The sequence below is a fragment of the Pocillopora verrucosa genome, chromosome 7 (genome assembly GCF_036669915.1).
Source record: "Pocillopora verrucosa isolate sample1 chromosome 7, ASM3666991v2, whole genome shotgun sequence".
Classification (NCBI taxonomy): domain Eukaryota; kingdom Metazoa; phylum Cnidaria; class Anthozoa; order Scleractinia; family Pocilloporidae; genus Pocillopora; species Pocillopora verrucosa.
In genome coordinates this window covers 10,467,243-10,493,202 of record NC_089318.1, presented here as the reverse complement: position 1 = coordinate 10,493,202, position 25,960 = coordinate 10,467,243, and the positions used below count along the sequence as shown (strand labels likewise).

Here is a 25,960-nt window from a genome sequence, read left to right as displayed (position 1 = left end):
TTGTTCTTGCAATGACAGGGTTGCACATTACCATTCAGCTCGAATGATGTAAAATTTACTCAACTTGAAATAGTCCTAGGCTTATGTAGGGTCTATTGAAAGAAAAAAAAAACCAGTTTCTGAAAGTTTGGAACCTCCAGCCCCTCCCTCTATTAAAATTTCCGGATCCGCCCCGATGTGCTCTGCTTATATTCTACGCTGTTTAAAGACTGCCTAAAAGGGAACCTTAGCATCTTTGTGTCTAAAGCCCAACTAAGCAAAGTGAACGGAGAGGGATTCTGTCATTGGACAAGGAGACGTATGTGGGGAGATTGAGAGCAATTTCCGCGAGGCCCAAACTTGTAGGATTTTCGTTATCGACAGAAGAGGAGTTATATCCACTACTCATGAGTTCTAGAAAAATTGGCTCTCGAAATTACTCGGTTACAAATGCTTGCCAGTACCTTTAACGATACTGTTGCAGAGATAAACATAATTGAAAAGCAATTCTCATCTTACTCATGGAAGATAATTCATCTGATGGTTTATGATTAATTACTACGCACTGGGAGCAAGTATTAAAGTTATGATCTCTGCAACAGCCTATTGGCAAAAGGAGTTCTCTAACGCAAAGTAGTTTATTTCTCCTTATCCAAGAGTGTGGGACGTACTGAGTGAATATCAACCATAAAGTTTCTTTTGTGCAGACTGAGAGCAGTGCTCAATACAAAAGAGGTCAACGGGCGATATGTTTCCAGTGGGGGAAATAACAAATTTAATAAGTGAGGAAACACACTGGGGGAATAACAATCATAATAGAAAATGAAATTAAGTTTTCTTTCATTTCTGGCATTTCTGGTTTGTGTATTACAAACTCAACTGGTCATACTAGAGAGCAGACATCTTGAGATGGTTTCAAAACAAATTTTATTGTCATTACTGAACGGCATCAACTGAACATTTTATCCTTAAACATATTCTATCGCAATAAATACCAAGAAGAGAAATACTTTTCGTCTTCGACAACATAATTTTGATTTTCGAGGAGATTAACTTTACTGATTACCTGACGAGTTAAATACATCTCTTATGATCAATCGACCCAAAATCTTAAATAATTTAAATTAATTTGCAACGAGTCTTAACTGAATGTCGAAGGCCACATAACGAAATTCAATCTCAAAACAACATCAGTCAACTCAGTCAAATGACTGTGACATTCAATTTAGGGAAAGGTCCCAGGAGGTTCTGTAGAATGCAAACTGGATCGTTCCTTGGCTCCACACTTCCTTTCTATGTTGAAAGAAATAAAATGTGAACTAAAAAGTTTCGAAGGGTTAGAGAATATAAGTTAATATTTGAGTAGAGAAGATGCAACTCAGTAAAAGGAGCCGCCAAGTGACAGTAGTGTTGACTGAAAAGTGTCAATAAAGTATCAGCTAAGTGCCAACCGAGTATCGTCAGACATGCGTGTCGATCGTGAGGCGACCGATGTCATTCGACATGTCAACATACTCGGTCGATATGTCAGTTGAGTATTAACCAATATATTAACCAACACTTGGCGGACATATCGACCGATAGTATCGACTAATACTCGTCCGACAGATGCCTTAGGTGAACATGACCCGACAAGACCACGTTGATTGTGACGGAAAACAAAACATTACTTTCCCTGGACACTGTTAAAGTTATTTAAAATTTCTTTTTAACTGTCTACCAATACCAGATAATGTTGTTGTAAGGGAACCATTGAATCGGAAGAGAGAATGACTTCGAAGACTATCGTTTTAAAATGTTGAATTCATCAACCCAACTAATTTAGTGAACAGCACGAGGTTTCCCAAGCTTTTAAAAGTCAATTCCCGTTTTGCACCGAAATCAGCTGGGTCCTCAAGTTGGTTACTGTCAACATAACAGCAAGCCCACGTAGGAAAATTTCCTACGCGCATTACTTTTAATGAAGCCGTGGAAGAGTATACATCACTGTAAAGCTTATAAAGTATAAATTATGAAAATAACAACCGTTCTGGAAGTTTTTATTTTGGTAGCCGCGCACAAGGTGTTTCCTATACTGAGTTATTAGTCTCCGCATTACTGCGGACGTCAACACAAACTGGACAGTATCACTTAGCAGATGACAGGCCAACCATGTATGTGAGGCTTATTTGATATTCCTATTGGTTCCTGAGAAAATATATTTTGAAGTTGAACTATAGTAAATATTTCGGTTGTTGTCACACTTCGGGACGACACGAAATAAATATTTCGAATTTCCTAAAGGTGTCACACACTTTGGTGCCTGACGAACAATCTGTCAATTTTCATGAAAATTGAACAAATGTGTCTACGTACCCTTTTAATTCGTTAAAGCAGAAGTAACTGACGTAAAAACAAACCTCGAGTTTTCGGCCTCCTGAGAAATTTACAGTTTTATGCTACACCGAGCGATGAATGGTAACACCCTTGGCCATTTTAGCGAATTATCCATTTATAGATTTACTACTACTCCTTCTCGTATGAGTAGTAAACCCAGAATGGATAACTCGCTAATTTAAAATGGCTTCTTTTCAACATAATAAGCGGTCAAATAACAAGCAATGCACTATGAAAGTAAGGTAAGGTATTTCAATTGAGAATTTGACTGCATTTTTTTTCATTCCTGAGAGCAGTCGTAAACATTTCCATACAAACTCTTATAATTTCGCCAGGACTCTAATTTTGCAAGATTATCATTTTGAAAATATTGACCAAATTATGTTTGATGAACAAGTCCCCCGCAGGCAATCACTGATAAGTATCAGAACTAACCTTCATGGTCCCCAAAAGAGTTTCCATTGTGAGAAGAACTTCATATTTCACACCAAACTCTACCATACGGCATCTCCAAGGAGACGACTGGAAATTTAGGATTGTACACGGCTGCGCAGTCTCGTCCAGTGCATGACGAACTTGGAACTCGAACCCAGGTCCACCAGGTAGACCAACTATGGTCATTCCAGGTTTAATGTGAGGTCTAAGGGCATTAAGATAATCTTCATGGGCAGACGCAGGAAAGACAAAGACTACGAAATCGATATCTCGCATGGCTTCACCTGGGTTCTTTGTTATTAATGCTGGTTTGGATTTGATAGACATCGGCTCATGTCCCCTGCGCTGTACCTCAACTTCAACGCTTGTGGTCTGCAATGCAGAGCTCCAGCGCTCTGCTTCATCTTGATTTAAACTCAGCACACGAACTTCAATTCCCTTCCGAGAGGACGCTATGCCAGCAAATGCGTGCGCATCAATCCCTTCGCCACAGATCAACAACTTAATGGTCTTCACACGACTGCCCTGATAATAGAATTACAAATGATGTAAACTTATTGATAATTCGTTGCTTACAAATTCTTATTGATAAAAAAGAAACAAAAGACAGAAATATTTATCAAATTTCGAGGAAAAGACACCACTTACAAGTGTCGAAAAGCGCTCATTGATTTTCTACGTTCCTTTTTTTGACAGCTATTAAAATTTGAAAAAATAAAGCGTGAAAGAGTTTAAAATTACCCCAAAAGCTCAAGATTAAATTTGGATGTTTGGTTTGTAGGCACAAAAATTGCTTCAATTAATTAAAACACCAAACAACATTTTATCAATACATACGTAAAATCCTGCTCCTAAACCTGATAAAACTCCTCCAACAGTCGCACCGGTTGCGCCAATGGCAGCATTTCCTGCCAGTCCTATGCCAGCAGCCCCTGCACTCTGCAGAACCGAAAAAACACCCCCTGTAAATCCTCCGTAAATTGCTGACTGTGCAGCTGCCGCCACGGAGCCAGCAGCAACACCTCCAGCAGTGAAACCAGCAGCACTAAGGACCACCGGAGCAGCTACCACTGCTGCAACACCAGTTGCTACCGCACCACCTGCGACTGCAGCTACATAGCCCCAGTTGACATCACCTGAAAAAAATAGACCAACTACACTGCAAGACTAGATATGAAACAGTAGAGTGGAAACGCATAAGGGCACAAAGAAAAACCCTGCATATGTCAGCTAGTTGTAATGAGCAAATCAAAGGTAATTCCCTCGTTCCTGTAGAGTGTGCTGCTTCCACCACTTGTACTGAAGTTTCTGTTTTTGGTTTATTTAAATAGTTGCTGTATTGGTAGGTAGCCTAAGTATCAGTGAAATAGGATTTACCAGATATGCTGCTACATCGACAATAGTTCCTCATGTTTTTAATTCCTTTTACCTGAAAATGCTAATTTTCTCGTGGCTTAATCTGTTTTAAATTATTCCACTTCCTTTAGTGCCTGACAAACTTTGAGTTTCACTTCTGCACCTGAGTGTTTCACATGCCCATGCATACTATGTTTTTCCTCAAATAACTACCCATGCTCATTAAACGCCCCTCCCCCGAGCAACCGCCACACCCAAGGCCATAAGATTAAACATTAGAGCCCCCAGCCCCCATTCCTCCCTCACTTTCTTAAATAGCAAGGATACCAGCAAATGTCGTTTCTGTTTCCACTTCATTTATACTTTTTAAGCTTCAATAAAAGCGGATCAGGAAAGAAGAATAATAGGTTCCCCATCAATAAGTTTCCCTCCTTTTAGCCCAGGCGTTTATCCGAGGAAGTAAACCAAATATGCAGTAAATTTCAATAAATTACCTTTTTCTAAAAAAAAGCGTTTCCATGAAAGTAGACCATTCAAATCATTTTCAAAGAAGAGAAAAGTTTTATGAAAGATGAAAATCGCTAATCTTGTGTCGCAGTTGCGCAAACATGCTAGCGGATAGGATTATACAAAGAACCTGTGCATGAAGAGTTCTCAGTTCCTGGAATCTGTAAATATTATAAATGACCCTGAAATATTTCAATACAAAAAATGTATTCAAAGCAGTTCTTGAATTGCTATTAGAAGCGAAAAACGTACGAACTTCTGTAAGGACGATACCCATGCATTTGAATTCACCACGCTCAGATCGTGGTTTACTTGAATTCAAGGCCAGAAAGTCATTTGAGGACCGTCATACTGGAAAAAATCGGAAACGTGTACATTTGACAGAAAATCTTCAGCAATATTAAACACTTCTATTCGGAAATAACATTAACCGGGTCTTGGGGTCTTCAAATTGTTGCTAGGCCTGACTTGACATCTAACAATTCGGTTTTCACTTTACGGCCACGGTTCGCATCGCTCTGGTGAATCGAAGTGACTTTGACTTGACTGATGAGCGTATTCTGTCGCGTCTAAGACTTAGATATCCATCATTTCCTAATAAAGTATTCTGTAGCATGGTTCCCTTAAATTTTGATCTCAAGAAGGTCAAATTCGATCGGAAAAGAACGGAAAATCAAACTTGAAAATTTTGAGAGTCGGCCGCGCGGACCATATTTCTCCATCATCTATTGAACACCACGGGAACGAAGATCGGTCGGATGAACACCGAATGCAAACGAAAATTCTCGAAATCGGCTATCAATAAATTTGATCGTGCACTCATCAGATTGATTGATTACCAAGTGATAACCGACTTAATTACGCGCTCTGCACTAAAACAGTAGACACAAAAACACAGAAGAAATTATACGGAAACGAACACAGTAGACCAGCATCCCCAGTTTCGAGGAGTAACAGTATCCTTAGTTGCTTTAGGCTGTAGAAAGCAGATAATTTATATTGTACAGGAACAAAACCATTAACTGCTTTAACTTACCCCCATTGGTTGGCGGAGGGTTTCCTGCTGGATCCCCTTGACTGGTTGACGAGGTCGTCTGGGAAGCTCGGTCCTTGCAAAACAAGGGGGACAGTACTTTTAACTTTTTGCTAAAACCAAGCAAAGTATAAACCAAGCTGTGGACATCACCTGTTCGAGATGCAAACAGTTTTCAGAGAGCAAAGCTTGAGGAAAACTGAAACCTTCAAGAAACAGGTAATGTCCATGAAGAGATAAACAAGGATGTTTTAGTGCCAAATGGAGGCTATTATGTTTTTATCCTTCAAAATCTTAAAAACACCTTAGTTTTTGCTTTGTGGGATGTTTACTTCTTGGTGTTCACTGGTATGACTGAAGCAAAAAAGAAAAACATTCCTTCCTTTGTAACAACTGCTTAACACTCTCTCATCTTGAATTAAATTTTTAACAAACGCTAATTTTATTAAAGCAGGTGTAAGGTTGAAAACTTGGAGAATATCACTTAGGGTATATCCTCAGATATTCCCCAGTTTTAGCTGGGGCATATTTGATCATGTATAAGCAAAGCTATTCAAAGCCAGATTATAAAAGTTAGATTTCTACATGTGTTGCTGCATACTTGGACAGCATTTCTGCACACAAACACAGAATTCATTAATCAAATAAGATTTGCTAAACAAATTTCTATTTGTTTGTTTGTTTGTTTGTTTTCTTTTTTAATAATGACGATGCCATTTCAATTTAAAAACAGCATCCTCCTGATCATAATAAGAAATAAGGAGTTACCCCACATGTTCATTTGTTCTATCTCGACAAATAAATTAAGCTGTTTCCTGTTACTGGGATTTAGCACCAGTTGTGAACAAAACTGTGTTTAACTGCCCAAATCTTGTCCCAAAATAACCTTTTCTTTCAACTGTGTAAAAAATATTATTTCAAAGTTTATTCTTGAATGTTATTCACTTGTATAGGCCTTTTGATATTGTTTGCATTTGTACGTCTATTTTAACTCTGCATATCATTATCACTGAAACAACATTAGTCTCAATACTGAGCCAAGTCCAATTATCAAGCAACAAATAAACCAGTGAATAAATTAACAAATTAACAGTCATATCATGCCTAAAACATTTCTCACTGAAAATATAAATGCTTTCATCACAAACATCATGAATTAATAATTAAGTTTACTGTGAAATTACACTATATGCTAAAATATACTCAGATAAAATATATATCTTTCAATTTCATTGGTTACAGTTATCAATAAACATGATGTTTCCACAATTCATTTCATTTCTTACATCTTTCATGGAGATCTGATAGCAATGATTGAGGTACCTATCACAATGACCTTATAATTGCCTGTAATGCCTTGACAACTTTTAGGTTGTCAATCCAAATTGGCCTGATTTATCTCTAGTTTTGTTGTTTAAGTATATGTGCACACACTGTTCTAGTCCCATAGTGAAAACTCAAGAGGAAGATCAAGACAGTGTCATGATATAGTGGTAAGTCTGGTTGTCCGTCATTTTTGTCATTTATCATGATTGAAAATTAGGTAAGTCCCTTATAGAGCCAACTTCTAGCTGATAGCTTTACTTGTGGATTGTAACCCAAATTATAATAAGAGAACCCCTCAGAATAAAAAGATGTGACAATATGCTGCCCTTCGTCAAATGAAAACTTCCCCAATTAGGTGAACTGAAATTTGTATTAATAATTCAATTATGAAATTTCCTTTGATCTCGAAATGTTCGGTTGCTTGTGCAGAAATCGCAAGAACTGGTTCCTAGCGTAAATCTTGGTCATCTCGAACTGCAAATTTAAATTTTTTGGGCAAAAAACAGAAATAGGAAGTCTGGAAAATAGAAATGACTTCTTCAAAAGCTGGTTACATTTGAAGCGCGTTTAAAAATTTCCCAAATGCTCGTGAGATCTTCAATATCTTTCCGAAAAATAGCTTAAGGGGCTGTTCACCAGAAATTAACCGACAGTTTTCTCATCTTAAAGCTATTTGAATCACTTACACGTCCTGAGATTTGCTTCTTTCTGTCGGTTGTTCGGTTCTCTCCTTCGTCCGCCATGATTTCTCAACCCAATCACGCGCTTGACTTCCCTAAACCTGATTGACGATTATTTCACTTCCGGTAAAATACTTGGAATTTGTCCGGAAGTTGCGTCTGTCTTACCGTGCAGACACAGGAGATTTCGAATTTTGTTCAAGAGTTGCGATGCAACGAAAAAAACCCAAGAAGTGAGCGCAGCGAACGAGTGAGTGAAACAAGTGAATAAAAATCTTTGAAACACTTTCCATGGTACGGTACATACTGAGATTTTTCCTTATTGACCGATACATTCCAAAGATTGAAAGCGAACGACTTAAGGCCTATTTACACGGTACGACTTTGTCGCATGCGACAAGCTTACGACAGGCCTACGACATGACTTAGGACAATTTACACGCGCACCCCATTTTCACCTACGACATGCCAAAATCGCGTGCAATTCCACTCGTTTCGGCCGCGGTCATTGTTTCAATAATTTGCAAGAGAAGGAAAAGAACCTCTTCCTCGCTCCACAGTGATATCATATTCTCTGTTTCCTCATCTGAGAATGTATTTTTCGCTTTGGAAGCAGTCTTCGACTTTCCGGAGGCGACTTCCTCCGCCATTTTGACGCAAGAAAATTTCACCTTCCTCCCCTACTCAGTAGAAATTTGTCACAAATACGTCATTTTCTATCAATTTCGGCTACAATTGTCGCAGCGTTTTAAAACATGTTTTAAAATCCTACGACATTTTTCGTGACGTGCACGACAGTCGTAAGCGAGTGGTAGGTTTGATTTACACGATACAATTCGTGTCGTAGGCCTGTCGTAAGCTTGTCGCATGCGACAAAGTCGTACCGTGTAAATAGGCCTTTAAAGTGCTTCATTACGACTTAAAATCGTTCGACCAATCAGAGACACGAACGATAGTACAGAGTAAATCTCAGTTTGAATGAAATTTAACAAGTAGAGAAGCCTTGACTGTTCTCTCTTCTGTTGTAAAGCACGTAGGAAGCGGCTAGAACATGAAAGAAGTGTGGGGAGAAACACGAGACGTAGGAAATTGGGGAATAACCAATTCTAAGTGACAAATTGTGCCTTCGTGGACATTCCAGGCAGTGTCCGTTTAGCGTGGAAAACTGCCGCTATTTTTTGGATATTTTCAAGTGAGCAGAGGCTTCAGCGAGGTGACCGCTTCTGAAGGGTAAATCACACACAGGAGGACGAGCGGGGAACAAACTTTACCTCTCCTCCTCTTCCGCGTATAACTCGGTCTGCCCGCTCTCCGTGCGCCTGCGTCTGCTTAATCGCAAAACGCCAAAGGATGAGGCTGTTCTATAGGTTAGCGTCTTTTTGTCATCTACTAAAACATGCAACGATTAAGCGAAGTTCATGGAGCATTATATTTAGGAGAGACCAGGTACCATGTGTTTAAAATGACCGAAAAAGAGCTACTTTTAACCATCCAGCCTCAACCTTTGGTTTTCTTATGAGACTTCTATGAGTAAAGGTTATTTTCCACTATTCCGTCATTCCGCCATTCCGGCTGTCAGGGTCGCCCAAAGGCGGCTTCCATTGTAATTCTTTGTTGCTTCACGATCTTAAGAAAAATCCAATGTATTCTTTAGCATGGTTTGATTTTAAAATCTTATAGTGGTTAATGAAGTACAGAAAGAGTCGATGATTTTTTTTCGACGATGAACCCTTACCTGATAGTCTTCGAAATAAGGGACAAAAATAAAGCACCCGCTTCACACTCCGTAAAAGAACAGCTCAAATTTTTGCTCAGCTTTCAATTTTTCAACCTCTACCACTAGTAATTTCCCTTAATAAACACAGTCGTTTGTCATTTCTTCATCTCATCTTCTAGGTCAAAAATGAATGCAAGACATTTCGATGAGCCAAAACTTGCCGAAATTTAACCAATTTAGGAAAGAAAACAAATGCCACTTAATTCGTTTCATTGCACACCAGCACAATTATTCTGTGGTTTTGCCTATGTTTGATCCTTCTTCATTGAAGGCTTCACTTGCAAACGAATTGTCCTCGAGGCTTTCCTAGCCTCGTCACGCAATCATTTCCTCCCATGAACGTTTGTGGAACTAGAACGAGTGCGTGACGAGCCTTAGAAGCTTGCTACCAAGAAGCCCACGCTAAAAGCACCATTGTAACTTTGCAGGATCTTGCCACGATATGTGTCATGATTCCTATTCACAGAGCCTGCTCGTATGTTGTCCGGTGAAAACCTCACTTTTTGCCGAATGGTTTAAAAATGTACATTTCGAGAGAGCTCTATTTGGATCTTCTGAGATAGCTCATGAACGTGAAAGAATCACCAAAAACGTTTTACCTCCAAATTATAGTTTTGACAACCACTCGACGACTGTCACATATAACTCCATTTTTAATTTTTTCAATCGTTGTTCTAAAGTAGGGATAAATTAGGGAAGAAAAAACTGAACATTTTTCGTAATGATCTATTTCGATTATAGCATCAATTGAATGAAACTGAAACTAAACACATTTCAAGTTTGATTGACAGCTGTTTCACTCTTAAGAAAACCAATAGAAAAGTTGATTTGAGCCTCTTTTCGTGCGAGGCGATGCAGCTGTTGCAAGAATATGATTCCTGTAAAGACTGAGGCAAGGTGACATCAAGTCTTTCTGTCAAGTAACAACTTATGCTTTTAAAAAACTGATAAATTATTGATGTCCCTAAGAGCTCCCATACAGTTTAGAGTGAGGCTCTTGATAATACTTTCCTTGTCTATCTTTCGCACATTCCTGCGAAGTATCATGAACGGATAGATACACCTTTGTCATAAAACTTGGGAAATATTTTCGTTGTGTTGCTAATTAAATATTTGGTTTGGTGATTTTTCTTCCAATCTACCCTTTCTCTCATTTCTAAATTAGCTCCCCAAACTACTCAGATATTTACAAATGCCTGGCAGTACCTGAAACGATACTCTAGCAGAAATAAAAATAATTGACGATCAATTCTCATCGCATTTATGGAAATAACTCATTTACATATTCTTAGTTTATGAAGCACACGGTTTACAATTAATTACTTCACAGTAGGAGGAAGTGTTAAATTTTTAATCTCTGCAAAAGCCTATTGATAAAAGAAGTTTTTCTGACACAAAGTATATCTCCTCTTATCCAAGGGTAAGGGCCGCGCTGGATGAACATCGGCAGTAAGTCATTTTTCATGCAGACTGGGAGCAGTGCTTAATACAAAAGAGGCCAAAGGGAGACATCCTTCAAATAGGGTCTCGAGCAAGCTTGTATTATTCATGTAGACGGGGAAGTAAATAAAAGTAAGAAGGTAGGAAATTAACCGAGGGAATAACACTCCTGATAGGAAAGGAGAAAAATTAAAGGGAAATCAGGGGAAATTGGAAATTTAATTTCATCAATAAAATGAAGTTTTGGAAATTAAGCTTCGTTTTATTTCCGGCATCGCTGGTTTGTGTATTGCCAACTTAACTTGTCATACTAAAGAGCAGACATCTTGAACTGGTTACAGAATAACTTTTAATGACTTCAACTGAAAGTTTTATCTTAAACCATATTCTTTATCGCATAAATACTAAGAGGATAAGTATTTTTTTGTCTTCGACAACATAATATTGATTTTCGAGAGGATTAACTTTAATTACCTATTGAGTTCAATATAGTCTTATTTAATTCATCACTTGTGGAACTAATTCCTTGAGTGAAATTGTAAATCAAAGAGCACAAACTCATTGCAACACATTATTGTCCTGCATTTTGACCAAATACCAACTCACCAACTTGGCTATAAGGAGCTGCTCTTGTTTTGTTAGGGTCAATAGCAATTAGAGGACCACGATTTTTTTCCATATTTCCGTTTAATTTACATCTGCAGTAATTTGCTACATTGGTCTCAAGAAACTTCAGTTTGTTACAACAAAACATTTTTAAATATCGACCAGCCCGATAATTCATCTTTCTTATACTCTGACGAATTGTTCCACAACAATTAAACAAAAAAGTCGTCTTATTTTGTTTTCTAACTTTGACAGTACACTGTAGATGACCACCATTTGTCTTAACCTCACTGCTCTTGTTCTTTAGAGACTTCAAAGTTCTTATCGGTATTCTGCTTAGCTCTCGATCACGCGCAAATGTGGGACGAGACTTACATAGATGATTGTTTAGATCAGTATTTGATAGCTTTGATATATTATCGATAGGCTCTCTCATAGGCACCTTTGATAAAGCATGATTTACGACAGTCCTCAATGAAAGATTCACTCATAACTGTTTGCTTATAAATTGATCTCTCGTAACATTCGCTGACCGACAAGTCCCGAAAACGTTCGACATCTTTTGGTGTGGGTCTACCGCGAACAGTGAGTGCATAATTTGCATGTGCTTTGAGCGTATTATCCATAGTATTGGTGCTTACTTTTAGTCGCTGAAACGTCAATTTCTGTGCCAGTACATGTGGCTTTTTACACGTAGACAAGTTCGCGCGTGCGTGTTAAGGACATTACTGCGATTTGCCAATGAACGTAAAAATGGAAAAAAGGAACGAGACTAGAATTTCAAAACAGACCCCCCTACGGGAAGTGCGTGGGTAATAATGAAGTTAACTGTGAGTTGATACCATATGCAAAATGTACTTCAATTGCTTTAAGAGAAATAGAAATCTACCATTGGATACAGCTATCGACGAAGGGCATGAACTATTTAACTGGGTGAATGAGAACACAGTTCTTTGTTTAATGCATTCGTAGTGAGTGTCGATTTTGGTTCGTTCCATTGCAACATTTTTTGGCACCCTAATTCCCTGACATGATTGACAATTTTAAGAGGGACAATACCCTGACACCGATTGGTGCAAGCTGGTACTTTATCTTAGCCTTCGTAGGGCAGTATAACGGTAAAGCAATAAAACGTTGATTTCATCAACAGATTTATATGCTTGTGTTATTTTTTTTTTAAAAACGGAATGAACTTACAAGAGTATGTGTTTGATCGATGAAGATAATGGCGCCAAGAAGTTACAAAGATAATTGCTGTGTTATAGGGAAAAAATCCTGTACTTATTATATTGTCCACTCGATGGATAATTGCGGGCAGATACTCTTTAAAGATTCCAAATATTCATGTTTAATGTCTCAAACGTGAACCAAAGAAACTCTTAACATAGTAACGAGTCCAAACGATGATTTTGAAATGTTTTTGCGTGACAGCACAGTCTTTTTGGTGCGAGCTACATACAGCAAATATCTGTCTTAAGAGAATGTCGTGATCTTATTGGTTCGAGCAACATACTGTAAATATCTTTTCAGGACGATGCTGTGGTCTTGTTGGTACCAGAACTTTACTGCAAATATTTGTCTTACTCCAATGCTGTGATCTTATTAATGCGAGCAACAAACCATTCTATTTGCTGACATTAATAAAAAAGTAATTGAGTTCTTTAAAATGGGAAAATTTGAAAGTTTTAAAACAAAAAAAAGTCATGTGTTCAGGATTGAAAAAAAAAGTCATCCAGCAGCTTTTATCAGTCCTCGTGTCTTAAATTTTTTGAAAATTGGTAGAACAATAAAATCTCCCACTTAGTGATAAATAATAATAATTGAACTGAGTGGAGTGCAATTTGTATAGATAATGACATGATTTCGAGTGAGCTTTGGTGTTAATAAGCACGGGTAAATTTTTCAAAGACAACACAATTGCACGAGCCCGTAGGGTGACTGCAATTTTTCAGCCAATCAGACGCGCGTCATGTTTTCATGTACTTTATTACATGAAAAATGCTTTAGATTTCAGCCAATCAAATGTGCGTAATTTTTTCATGTATATTATTTGGTATAAAATCATACGAGTGATTTCATAATTGAACGAGCGCGCAGCCCGAGTCTGATTTGAAAGACTAACAAAATTTCACGAGCCTGTAGGGTGAGTGCAATTTGTGGTCCTTGAAAAAATTTACAAGTACTTATTTATTCCAAATTGCACCAGAAAAACCGTGTGATTACGTATTAATAATATACATGAAAACTACGAGATAGCTTATTATAATTATACAGAAGCAAAGCGCGGCTGCAAAAATGATTTATTCAAACCCTGCGAGTGACATTGTGCGTTCGGTTGAAACAACCGCGTACTATCAAAACAAAAATATACAATGCCATTTTTATATTTTTTAGGCGCAAAAAAGATCAAAGTCCGGCAAAACAGTTCAAGGAATTGTTCAGTCTGGTTTTTGTTACTTCTTTGCCCTGAATTAACCTTCTTCTGCATTGAATCATCTGAAAACTGCATTTATCTTAACCAATCAGAACTGGGTAGTTTTTTCATGTATCTTATTATAATGGTAATTGAACTTAGTGGAGTGCTATTTAGTCTGAAATCATACGAGTTATTTCAAAATCGAAAGAGCGCGCAGCGAGAGTTTGATTTGAATTCACAAATATGATTTCAGATCAAAATTGCACTGCATTGGAAATTTCCGTCGCTCGTATACAGGATTTTTAGCCTGTGCAAATATTTCATTGAACCAGTAAAGAGCTGGTCTGTAGAAAGCTTCAAAAGTTATACTCAAACAAAGCCTTGAAATCTAATTGTTTGCTGTGTTTTAATAAAGTTTTCATATTGGCTGAGAAAAAAATGTGATTAAGAGAAAAAAATGGTGCGATTCGTGAAATAATCGCACCAATGAGAGCCAATCAGATTGCAAAGATTACCAGTGATTTCAATATGGATATAATTACGGACCAGAATTGGTCTGCACTCAGTTCACTTACCTCTTTATTACATCAGGAGCCCATAACTTGATTACATCCATTTTAAAATCGCAAATTTCAGTCGCTCAAATACAGGATTATTAGTCTGTACAAATATTTTATACTTAGCTGGTTTGTAAAATAGCTGTAAAAGCTGTCTTTTATTTTCACCTAATTTGATCGGTTACATTAAACAAGACTTGAAATCTAATTAGTTTTTGTGTTTTAGTAAAGGGTTCGTATGAGCTGATGGGAAAAAGATGCGATTTAGAGCAAAAAAATGGTGCAATTCATGAATAAATTGCTCCAATGAGAGTTAATCAGATTGCATGAATTACCAGTGTTTTCAAAATTGATGTAATAAAGGCATAAAACTTCCTAAATCTACAAATTTTATCAAAGCCTTTCAATTTCTGGTCCATATTTTACTTTGATGACACAGCCATTTGTTTCTCCTACAGGAGAAATGTTATAATCGAGACGAGTGATGGTAAGCAACAAAAGAATTCCGATTTTGACCCAATTGACCCGATGTTTCCTGGTGCTTCTGATTGTTTTTTTTTTCAAAGTATCTTATTAGTTCGACATTTGTATTAGATATTCATTGGGCTCTCCTATTGTGATTGCTGAATTATAACCACTAGCGCATTATGTTTTCAGTTAGGCCTACTCTGAGACCTTAAGTCGCCTTAAGTCGCCTTAAGTCGCCTAAAGTCGCCTAAAGTCGCCTAAAGTTCCCTTAGGTTGCTATTGGTTATACAATGTTATAAGGGTTTCAGCCTTCCCAATTGACCCTATCCACCCCACTCCAGTCATAAGGATAAGAGGAGAAGGCATGGTGGCTGAATGGTTGTGCGCTGGATTCGACATTAAGCAGTCCAGTTTTGGTCTCTAGCGTTAGAGCAATGCATCTTGTTCTTGGGAAAGATACTGTAAGCTTCAAAGTGTCTCACCTATTCCGGATGTAAATATGGGTACTGGTTGGGGGGGAGGTAATCCTGCATATGAATCATTGTGAGGATGGCAATGGCTTCCATATACATGGAAACCCCTTGTGAAAATAGTCATACACCTGTCTAGCCCCTGTGCTGGCATGGGTAATTCCAACATGCAGACAATGCACTAAAGTACACACAAGAACAACATGCAGGCAAGCCTGCAAATATGGCCACCAGTCATATTTGATCACTCAACTTAGCTTTGTCCACTAAAGTGCACACAAGAACAACATGCAGGCGAGCCTGCTGACAAGTGTACAGAGAAATAACTAATTTATCTGTCCCAAAAAAAATCATCAAAAGCTTCAAAATAATTTACTCTGAAAGTTTAACTGGGTGATCTGAAATTAATGTCTGATCTAGAAAACCTCTGTTTCCTTTGAACTGACAGAAGGAAGCTACTATGTATCAGCCTCCACAAAAAACAGGACATTCTTAATGACCAAAAAAACGTCATTCTGAATCAGCACTCAATATTGAGGAGTTTAATGTTAATGAAACTTCAGTCATCTTTAAATGCCCATCACAACTTGGAAGAATTAATTCTAAATGTGAACTTAACAGTTACTGGTTACCTAACTCTGAATAATTAATGTTTACGGCAATACATTTGTAAATTTGTGACTTAACCTATATTATAGTATAGGAATATAGACATAAACAAGAAATATTAAACCTTTGAAAAAGCATAACACTGCGTCCCAACATGTACATTTGACTGACTGATCATGTCTTCATACTTGGGCATTGTCAAATAAAACATTAATAAATATTTATGTCAGTCAGATGGTATAGTGGCACAGCAGTTGTCAAAATCTTCAAGACCTACTATGTTGTAATTAAATACCTTCAAATTAATTGTGTTACCAAGTTTACCAACTGCTCTATAATTATGTCTGCATCCACACTCCGCAGTGGTCAAATGCACTAGTTCTGTAACATCTGCTATTCATGTCTTAATTTTTCTCTAATCCTCCTCATCAAGCTTAATGATAAGACAGTAACTGAAAAGATGTGCTTTGTTTGCTGCATGTAAGTTAATGTACCAGGTAAATGTCAAATTCACTTATTGAATTTGAAGTCATAATAAAATGATGGTAACAATTATTATCAATTATTTATGTTTCTGTATCTCACTCTGTTTTTCTCGACACTTCTTCCCACAAGTTTAACATAACTTGGCTGCAAATGAGATGATTTAAAAAATAATAAAAACATAGGAATAAACTTAGAAGCTCTTGCATGTCGTTGTTGATCTCTAAAGTTGTGATAACAGAACGGATGTCATTTACCCACGCGATGCAGATTGCGGCTAATGGAAAAAGTTAGATGGTTCTCGCATTTCAATGCTGTCTATCAATTTATTAACTGTTTGAGCTATAATTGACCTCGGACATCAGATCGCTTAAATCATCTGTTAAATTGCAGCGCTAACTATAACGCGTTGGTTCCATTCGCCAATATTGAGTGTTTTGGTATCTGCTAATGATGGCGTCCAAGTCATCCAACTTCCTCGATGGCCTGGAATTTTATTTCATTACCAAAAAGCCTGACAAAGTTCAGAGATTTGAAGGAACTGTGAGCAACCGCTTCATGATCAGTTTGCTTGATATTGGGCATATAACCCATGATGTTTTCTTGGCTATTTATTAACAAGCTTTGACTGTATAATTTTACAACAACTATTGTGGTAATTCTGTCTAAGTATTTTTAGCTAAATTGATTTGAAATATGGACATTTTAGACTATGGTGACTTATGAGCATACCAAAATAACCGAAATGACTGTTGTGTTTATTGCAAGTGAGTCTGTAGACATTTTTAAAGTTTATGGAAAGACTTTTGCTAACTTTGGTTTTACTGCTTCAGTCAAATAAAATCGCTTTAAGTCGCCTTAAATCGCCTTAAGTCGCGATATTTTTTGTGCCAATTTTGCTAAAGTCGCCTTAAGTCGCCTTAAATCGCCAAAAGTCGTCTAAAGTTACGGCGACTTAGGGCCCAAGAGTAGGCCTTCAGTTCTTGCCGTGACACGTGTATTTGAATCCAACCTTTTCCTTGCAGAAATATTTCAAAGGTGTGGTCTGTGCATCATCGTATTCCAAAACCATTAAAAAGATTGATCTACGCATAACCAAGAATTCCATAACCAAGAGTCTCAAAGGTAGGACATTTAAAAGTGTCGTTTATATTAATAATGTTCTTTTGCTTGAGTTGAGAATTGCAAAATTCATTCCTGTCAAAAATTCAATCATCTCGAGCCACTTCTTTTAAACAGAAGAAAAAAACGTACACAAAATACTGAAAATAAAAACTCATTCGACATTAACAGCTAGATTTTGTGTGCTTTTAGAATTCTCGCAAAATTATAAATGCCCGTGAGATATTCAATATCACCCTGCAAAATAGCCTTAACTTGCCGAGAAACATAAATAAAGTTTTCTAGTCTTACAGCTATTTAAATTACTTACATTTCCTGAGATTGGTCGCGTTATGTCGGTTGTTTTGTCCGCCATAATTTTCTGAGCTCCGAGTATCAGTGCACGTGATGTTTTACCACACTGTTGTAGTCGGCTACCTCGCTTTCAGTGAATTGCTCAAACTCCTAGTGCCTCCCGTTTACGCTTTGTATTCGAGCTAGTTTCCCCCAACAGTCCAACAATATAAGACCACTGATTAAAACAAATTTGAAATGCAGTTATTTGCAGAGTCTTTCTGTGGTTGTCGAAACTGTAATTTGGTCATTATTTCACTTTCATGAGCCACATGTATCCAAGAAGATCCAAATAGAACTCTCCAACTATTTTTGAAAAAGTTACATTTTCAAATCATTTAGCAAAAGATCAAATTTCCCTAGCAAATATATGGGCTGGCTCTGCGGGCATGGCAAGGTGGTGGTAAGATCCCACAAAGATAAAGCGTTGGGGGTTGCCCAATACACGCAATAGATTCCATCCTTTCGCTGGCTAGAAAATTCTGTTTGTGCTTCAGATAACCACTTCTCCCACGATAGAAGCAAATGTAAAAGTCTTCATTTTGATAAGAAACTAAAAGACATGGAAATAATAAATTACTCCCGGGAAAAGAGGAAATTGACTCTGCTTGAGAAAATCGACATTGCCAAGACGCTAAGGGTTGTATAAACTAACAGACAATGCTTCAGTTTTATCATTACCTGAAAATTTCACCAAAAGGGTTGATAACACCTTATTGAAGTTTACATAGGACAACAAACCACATAAAATTTTAGGAAAATACATGAATCAGAGACAGGAAAGAAGGTGAATTAAAAATGATTGAGTTCGATTCTATGAACAAAGCCTGGGAAAGAAGATTTAATACAGTGGGAAAAGCGCCTTGGAAAATCATCCTTAGGCGGTTTAAGTTCTTACTATCATACAGTTATAGAACCAAAGAACTCAAGTTAAACAGCATCCCAAAACTTAAATAGGTGAAGACAAAACTGACGCCATAAGATGGAGCAACCATGAAATAAAAATCGCAACTAAGCCAATATTTCATATGTCATGGCGTAAGGCGGATATTACAAAAGTTAAAGACCTCTCAAACCTTATAGTGGAAAATTTCTAACGAATCAATAATTTGTTAACCTAGTTAAAGTAAAGTCCTGTTTACTACAGAATAAAGGGGTAAGTTTCTAAAGAAACTGTGGTGCTGCGTCGGTGGGAGAGTATAGCAGGTAATTTAGTGTTAACAACTGGGTTGAAAACGTAAATTAGCCACCGTAAAGGGTAAAAAAGCTGACGTTTCGAGCGTTAGCCCTTCGTCGGAGCGATTAGACTTAGACGCTCCGACGAAGGGCTAACGCTCGAAACGTCAGCTTTTCTACCCTTTACGGTGGCTAATTTACGTTTTCAACCCAGTTGTTAACACTAAATTACCTCCTGTTTACTACAAACTATGATCTTCTCAATGCGATTAGCAATAAATGGAAAATTTTGCCTACTGATAGACAGAGGCGGACATGAAAACAGAGCTGGTACGACAGTGAAAAAACTCTTTTTAGCGCTGCTCTGTACAAAATAATTGTTGAAAATAAATTCCAACCACCCACCAATGAAAACTGAATCAGTCATGGAGTGGAGCCTTCTGTAATCGAAAAATTATATAACTGCCTTTTTCTATTAGAAAAAATACAAAGTTATTATTTCCAATTCAAGATGTCAAAATCTCAGTCAAGCTACATTTCTAAATGAAGCTTGACAGAACAATCTTTACTCTTCTCACTTTTTGAGATGCACCTTTGAGAAAAAAATGATACATTGTGCTGTAAAAAAAAACTGCCAATAACAAGACAATTTACATTTAAAAGCAGCAAAGTTTGTATCATAACAAGGTCACCCTTAGCTTCATTAATAAAGATGGCTGCCTATACTCCCTCCAGAAAACGCAACGAGTCCGGACTGTTTTTCTTTTCTGACAATTTCAAGATAATGCTTTCGACAGTATCTTAATTGGAAGAGGCAGAAAGATGCAATAACTTGTCATTTGAGGATGTTGATCACGCACCTGATCGATTGAGAACTGCTGCAGAGACCATTCAGTTACTCACCACAGATATTGGGAACAATAAAGATTTCACTGATGAGGCATCAATCCTAAACCTGTCTGATTAAGGTTAGGAACTTGATTGATCAGCTGCAACAATACAGAAATGAGATGTTAGATATTTTTGGTGAAAGGGCATGTAGCAGCCCACCCGATTCAAGTAGGAATAGTCCTGGGCGCCCACCTTGTGTCATTGAGGAAGAACAGATACGTTTAAGAGAGATGCATTTTTCCTGGAAAAAGATATCCGATTTACTTGGTGAAAGCGAGAGTACCCTCAGAAGGAGGAGATTAATATTTAGCGTGACTGACTAAGAAGAGTTAAGTTGGACTTAAATAACTGATTCCAACTTAGAGAACATTGTGAAAGAAATTCAAGAACTAACTAGGCCCGACTGGTGGCCGCTCTGAGAAGTAGAGGGCTATTTCATGAAGGCGTGTGAGAAATTGTCTTCGAACCCTTGATCCTGTTGGAATAGTTTTGCAGTGGCAGTCTACAATTTATGGAAGAAAATACAATGTTTCTACACCAAATGCTCTCTGGCACATAGACAGATGGAGGTCAATAACTCGTGTGTGTTAATGGATATTCCTGAATTATTATTTATGCCCACTGCTGCAATAACAACAAAGCTGATACATGACTGGAGCAATTTACTGGAGATGTCAACAGTTATGGATTACCTTCTAAGGTGAGAAGTGATTATGGTATAGGAAATTTCAAAGTAATAGAGTTTATGCTAGAACAGAGACTGGTGTTGACAGAGGTAGCATTATAACTGGTAGCTCTGTGTACAACTGTCATGTAGAAAGGTCACACAGAGATATTTACTCAGGAGTATTATGCTTTCTTGCAAGAACACTTTCCTGCTTGGAGGACAATGAGCTACTGGATCCGCTAAATGAGTTGCATTTATTTGCATACATTACACCTTCATCCTCAGAATCAATAAGTGCTTACAGGAATTTAAGAGTCAGTGGGAAAATCATCCACCATCTTCTGAAAAAAAACCTTTCTCCTATTCAATTACACACAGCTGGAATGCTTGAAAGTGAACACTCTGGATATGCCGCAGTTGGAAGTGTGTTTGATACTTGTAATAGGCATGATTATAGAGTTGACCCCTCTACCCCTGTCCCTCTGGAAGAAGACCATCAGGTTGTGGTTCCAGATACAAGTCTTCCACTTTCTGATCAACAGATGGCATTCCTGGAGAATCATTGCAACCCCTTGCAAGAAAATGACAAAAGTGGTGAAAATACATACCTACGTACTTAAGTTGTTTAAGAATTTTGTGTTCTCTGATTTCACAGGATATATATCAACTGAACTGACTTTAGTTGCAAACTTCTATTTAGTATTAAAAAAGCACTGTAGAAGCTAAAAACTTTACAAAACATGATGCGTTTTATTGCACGTAATGTTTTCAAAAGGGAACTTTGGATAATTATGGACCTCATTGTATTTTAATAAATCTAACAATAAAGTAACTGTTTGAAACCCAACAAAAGAAACCTAACATAATTTCCATCAATTACTTTTTCTGACAAAACTCACACTAAGCAGCCTTGATAACACAAGCAAAAATGTAAAAATGTGTATGTCGTAAGCAAGCACACCATTCTTGTAATGACATAACTCAACATGAAATTACATCGTAACTGAACAGTCTGAGAGCAAATGAAGCCTATAAAGATGCACACATACCCTCGTGAGAACAGTTTATGGTGTATATTTATGCTATTTGTTCACATTATATATTCACAGACATATTCTTGCAGTCTATTTTTTTTAGTCAATAGTAACACTTGATGATTGCTTAAAATTGATTGCCATATCAATCATAATTTGTTTGTCTTCCTCTTTTTGGCATGGTGCTCAATAGGCCATTTCACAGTGTACTTAGTTGCCAAGCCTTTGATTTGGAGTGAGGCTGAAAGGGACCTTGCTGTGATAGAGACCAGTATCTAGTTAGCAAAATAACAAGACAATTTACATTTGAAAAGCAGCAATGTTTGTGGCATAACAAGGTCACCCTTAGCTTCACTCCTGCTAAAAGGCTTAGCAACCAAGTGTAGGAAACAGCACTTGAGTATTAAACGGAGATTTATTGTAAAACAAATATATGGAGTCGAGCGACGTTCTACAATGTTTTAGGAACTCCAGCACACGGTTGTGCAATCACGCGTAAATGCATTTCATTGGCTGAATCAACAATATAACAGAAACTCGTGTGGTTAGATATCACATAGCAAGTCACGCAACTTGTCACACCAAGCATGCAACTGTATTTTACATGGTTGAACAACCAAACCCCATTTCAACTCAACTCTGTTTTCAAACTCCTTTGTGATATAGTCCAAGGAAATGAAAGGGTTAATTTCTCATTATAAAACATTCATAAGGAGACAAAATGACAAGACAAAGCCAGGACCAGAAAGAGACAGTCAAAAGAAAGAAAACTGTAATGCAATTTGTGAATTTAATTTGCAACTCATTAGTGTAATATTTTAACCACACAATGGAGCCCTTCCTAGTGAAGCTTACTTGATAGGATAATTGTTACATTTCAATTCTTGGTTTCATAATGAGAGAGTCATGCCAGTCCCCTGTATATGTGGACGTATCTCATTCCTGCATTTATTTTTTTTCCTTATCTAGAAAATTGGCTTCCTTTTTATGAAAACATCTGGTCTGTGAAGTATTTCATCCACATATATTCTCTAGGAGTCATCTCTATAACACAGTAGGAAACTGGAGAACTGTTAGTGTGAAAAACTGAATTTGAATTTCCTTCACTCATCTTTAGCAAACTGCATGAAATGTGTTTACTTTTACATACTTTTTGAAATTGTGATGCCTTAAATTACATTTTGGTTTTGAATGACCCTGCTGATGTTTTAGGACATTTCTGACCACAGAAAAACCAGCCCAAAAAAGAAACATGTTATTATTACATTCTTATGTGCTCAGTATTTAATTTCCTGCAACAACACATTATTTTATGCACCTATAGGTATGTGCAATCAATTACAAATGTTCCCAACACATGAAAGTCATTCAACTGTACAAATTACTCATGGGGGGGGTCTGAAGAACATTTTGGTCCCTCCGCACATGGAGCAACCTTATTCTTGATGTAAGTGCTCACTGCTGCACCCGAGGAAAAGAGAGCCACAATTGCCTTGGCTCCCATGCCAGCTGCACCTGCACTTTGAAGTCCTGCAAATATGCTGCCTGAAGCCACAGCTCCCCCGTACACTGCAGACTGGATACCAGCGGCGACAGAACCTGCAGCAACACCTGCAGCTGTAAATCCTGCTGCAGAAAGAACAAAAGGGGCTCCAACTACTGCTGCTGCACCTCCTACTAAGCCGACAGTAGTATACTCTTTCCAGCACCATCCACCTTTGTTTGAATCATCTAAAAAAAAAAAAGGGTGTTTGTTAAACAGAAAGGCACATCTGGTTATGGGAAAAAGGGTGCAAGATTTTGCAGAATCTATTTCTGTGTCAAGTTTGAGATTGTTGAAATTGTATGTAGTAAAAACAGGGAAGGCCTTCAATTTCAAATTAAATTTAGGCTCAGGGGTTTTAAGTGGGGGAGAGTCCTGTGATTTAAATAGAATGATGTTTCCTTAAAGGGGTATAAGAAATAAAACAATTTACCTCTTCTATGGGTTAAAAGTACTTACTGGTAATATTAAAAGTCTCAGCATACCAAGATGAATTATTGCGAAGCAACAGCTGTAATAAATTGCCCAACTAAAACTGGGTCTTTGGATATGCATTTCTTAACAGTCCTACGCAGCCGAAACCGCGACTGCAAATTATTTTAATTTCCATTTGGAACTCAACGCTTCTTTCAAACGTTATGCTGAAGTTGAGGTGTGACGCCGCACGAGACAGTAAACAGATGCAGCCATTTTTAAAATTCTAATTAAAGGCAGAAATTAATTTTTTAATCGAAGTCTTCCTTGGCGTTGCCGTCCTGACTGCTCAAGGTCGCTATTAATTGAATTACTTCGTGCCTAAACATTGACTCAATTATATTCGAAATAACCTTCTTTACTTCGTAAAAGTTAAACAGCTGATATTGAAGGACGCAAGTCATTCACAACTGTAAAATGAAATAAAAATCATGTTTCTATAAGGCCAGTAGTCCAGCAATAGTCAGTAGTCGGAATCGCAATCATTAAGAAATTCGGAAATGTTTAGAGTTAAGGTAACCACCCTTTCGATACATCACGATTGTTGGCGACATGTAATGTTTTCTCGCAGATTTACATATAACAACTCTCTAAGATGCAGGAGCGTCGATTAACGACGAAATACCGCAATGAGTTACCGGCAGACACAACACTGGAAGCTGTTGCACGGTGCACAAAGTCGCTGAAAATATTTTCCCCTTTTGAAGCAACAAACAAATTTAGGAAAAGCAGTGGGGAAGTTGAATGCTAAAATCTTACTTTAAAACAGCGTTTATGTCAAATAGGCTTAGGAAATAGTTTTCTTTTAATTTAAGGCGTGTTCCAATTCAACGGTGGATACAAAACCGAAAGTTTGGCAAATTTCAGTTGCTTGGACTTACCTTCCGCCCTTATTGGTGACAAGCATGTTATGATAAGATAAATACAAAACTTGGTAGAGTTTTTCATGATATGTGGTGGATAAGATCCTCTTACTCCTTCCCGATTACAAGAATAACTGCCTATTGCTTCTGGTCGGCGAAAACCGAAAATGCTGTAATGTGCATATTAAACTGTTGACGATGCACGCTTGGATTGCATAATAAATTTTTCCGTGACTGCGTTAATTGGTGACCCAGCAGACAAAACAATAAGCCACGCGCATATCAAATTTCCGGATATGTCCTGTAAAGGATCGTTGCAAAAACAAACATGGCGTTCCAACACCGCCAAAATTCAATTGATCAATGTTTATTCAAACATATAAACATTGACTTGTGCTGTGCAATATTTGCTGTTAACTTTCAACTTGTGATTCAAATATTTAATTATGCGCTCCAAATAGTCAGTCAATTAGGTTAAACATTTAATGATAATCCTCAAACCCTTCATGTAACATTTGAATGTTATCCTCCAATAAGCGGGTGTTTGATTTAAACTTGACATCCTTTATCGAAACTTTCCCCTTGAGTATTCAAATGTGTAAATCACACTTGCATGTCGGACATTCATCATTCGATTCAAACATTCAATTCCGACATTCAATGTAAATATGCATGTCGAACATTCGATGTAAACATTCAATTCAAACATTCAATGCGAACATTCAATTTGAATACTCATTGCACATAATGTCAACTTTTATTAACATCGGAATCCCAATCTCACCTTTTTCTGATTTCATTCTATCTTTGAAGCTTTTTGTGGTAGAAAAAGGCAATGGCATGAGATTACTGTTGTGTTTTCCTGCTGAGCGATGAACGCTTGCATTTCAAGTAAAGTGTTATGTCACGCATTCGAATCTTTCATCGTAAACGTTCAAGTGAATAATTGCATGCGGACGCCGAACGAGAGCTCTTAAATGTTGAAGACGTTGTGCTTGCAAGCACTCTAAATTTTTGGTACTGAAAATTTGCTTCATTGTTTGTAATTTATTTCAAACAATTTTTTGCGCTCTTTGGCAGAAGAGGCTATTTTGATCTGCTTCAATTTATTGCTACAGCTTTCTAGCATAAATCGAACAGTTACGTTATGTAAACATTCAATTCGAACATTCAATGCAAACACGCAACTCCAGCATTCTAACCTCCAGTGTAAACATTCAACTCAAACATTCAATCCAAACATTCAATGCGAATATCCAATTAGAACATTCACTGCAAACATTCAATGTTCACGCGGTTCAGTGATCTGGTGCCGAAATTACGGCGCGAGGACGAGGCT

At 37.5% G+C, this 25,960-nt stretch overlaps 2 protein-coding genes across 3 annotated transcripts; both read right to left on the bottom strand.

Moving 5' to 3' along the window:
* Positions 1 to 895: 895 nt before the first annotated feature.
* LOC131770990 (tauropine dehydrogenase) lies at positions 896 to 18,142 on the bottom strand. Of its 2 annotated transcripts, none has more exons than XM_066169461.1 (5): positions 17,951 to 18,142; positions 5,690 to 5,762; positions 3,628 to 3,926; positions 2,791 to 3,315; positions 896 to 1,272 (listed from the first exon to the last, which is right to left on the bottom strand). In XM_066169461.1, exons 1-5 carry the CDS (start codon positions 17,993 to 17,995, stop codon positions 1,183 to 1,185), a joined length of 1,032 nt encoding a protein of 343 aa, XP_066025558.1. In that variant the 5' UTR covers positions 17,996 to 18,142; the 3' UTR covers positions 896 to 1,182. The 2 variants fall into 2 exon arrangements, with proteins under 2 accessions (XP_066025558.1, XP_066025557.1); XM_066169460.1 differs by lacking the exon at positions 17,951 to 18,142 and adding an exon at positions 7,699 to 7,821.
* A 4,370-nt stretch (positions 18,143 to 22,512) lies between these two features.
* Positions 22,513 to 24,836, bottom strand: LOC131770995 (interferon alpha-inducible protein 27-like protein 2A). Its single transcript, XM_066169462.1, has 2 exons — positions 24,640 to 24,836; positions 22,513 to 23,472 (listed from the first exon to the last, which is right to left on the bottom strand). The coding sequence occupies exons 1-2, from the start codon at positions 24,704 to 24,706 to the stop codon at positions 23,123 to 23,125; spliced, it is 417 nt and encodes a 138-aa protein (XP_066025559.1). The 5' UTR covers positions 24,707 to 24,836; the 3' UTR covers positions 22,513 to 23,122.
* Positions 24,837 to 25,960: the final 1,124 nt, after the last annotated feature.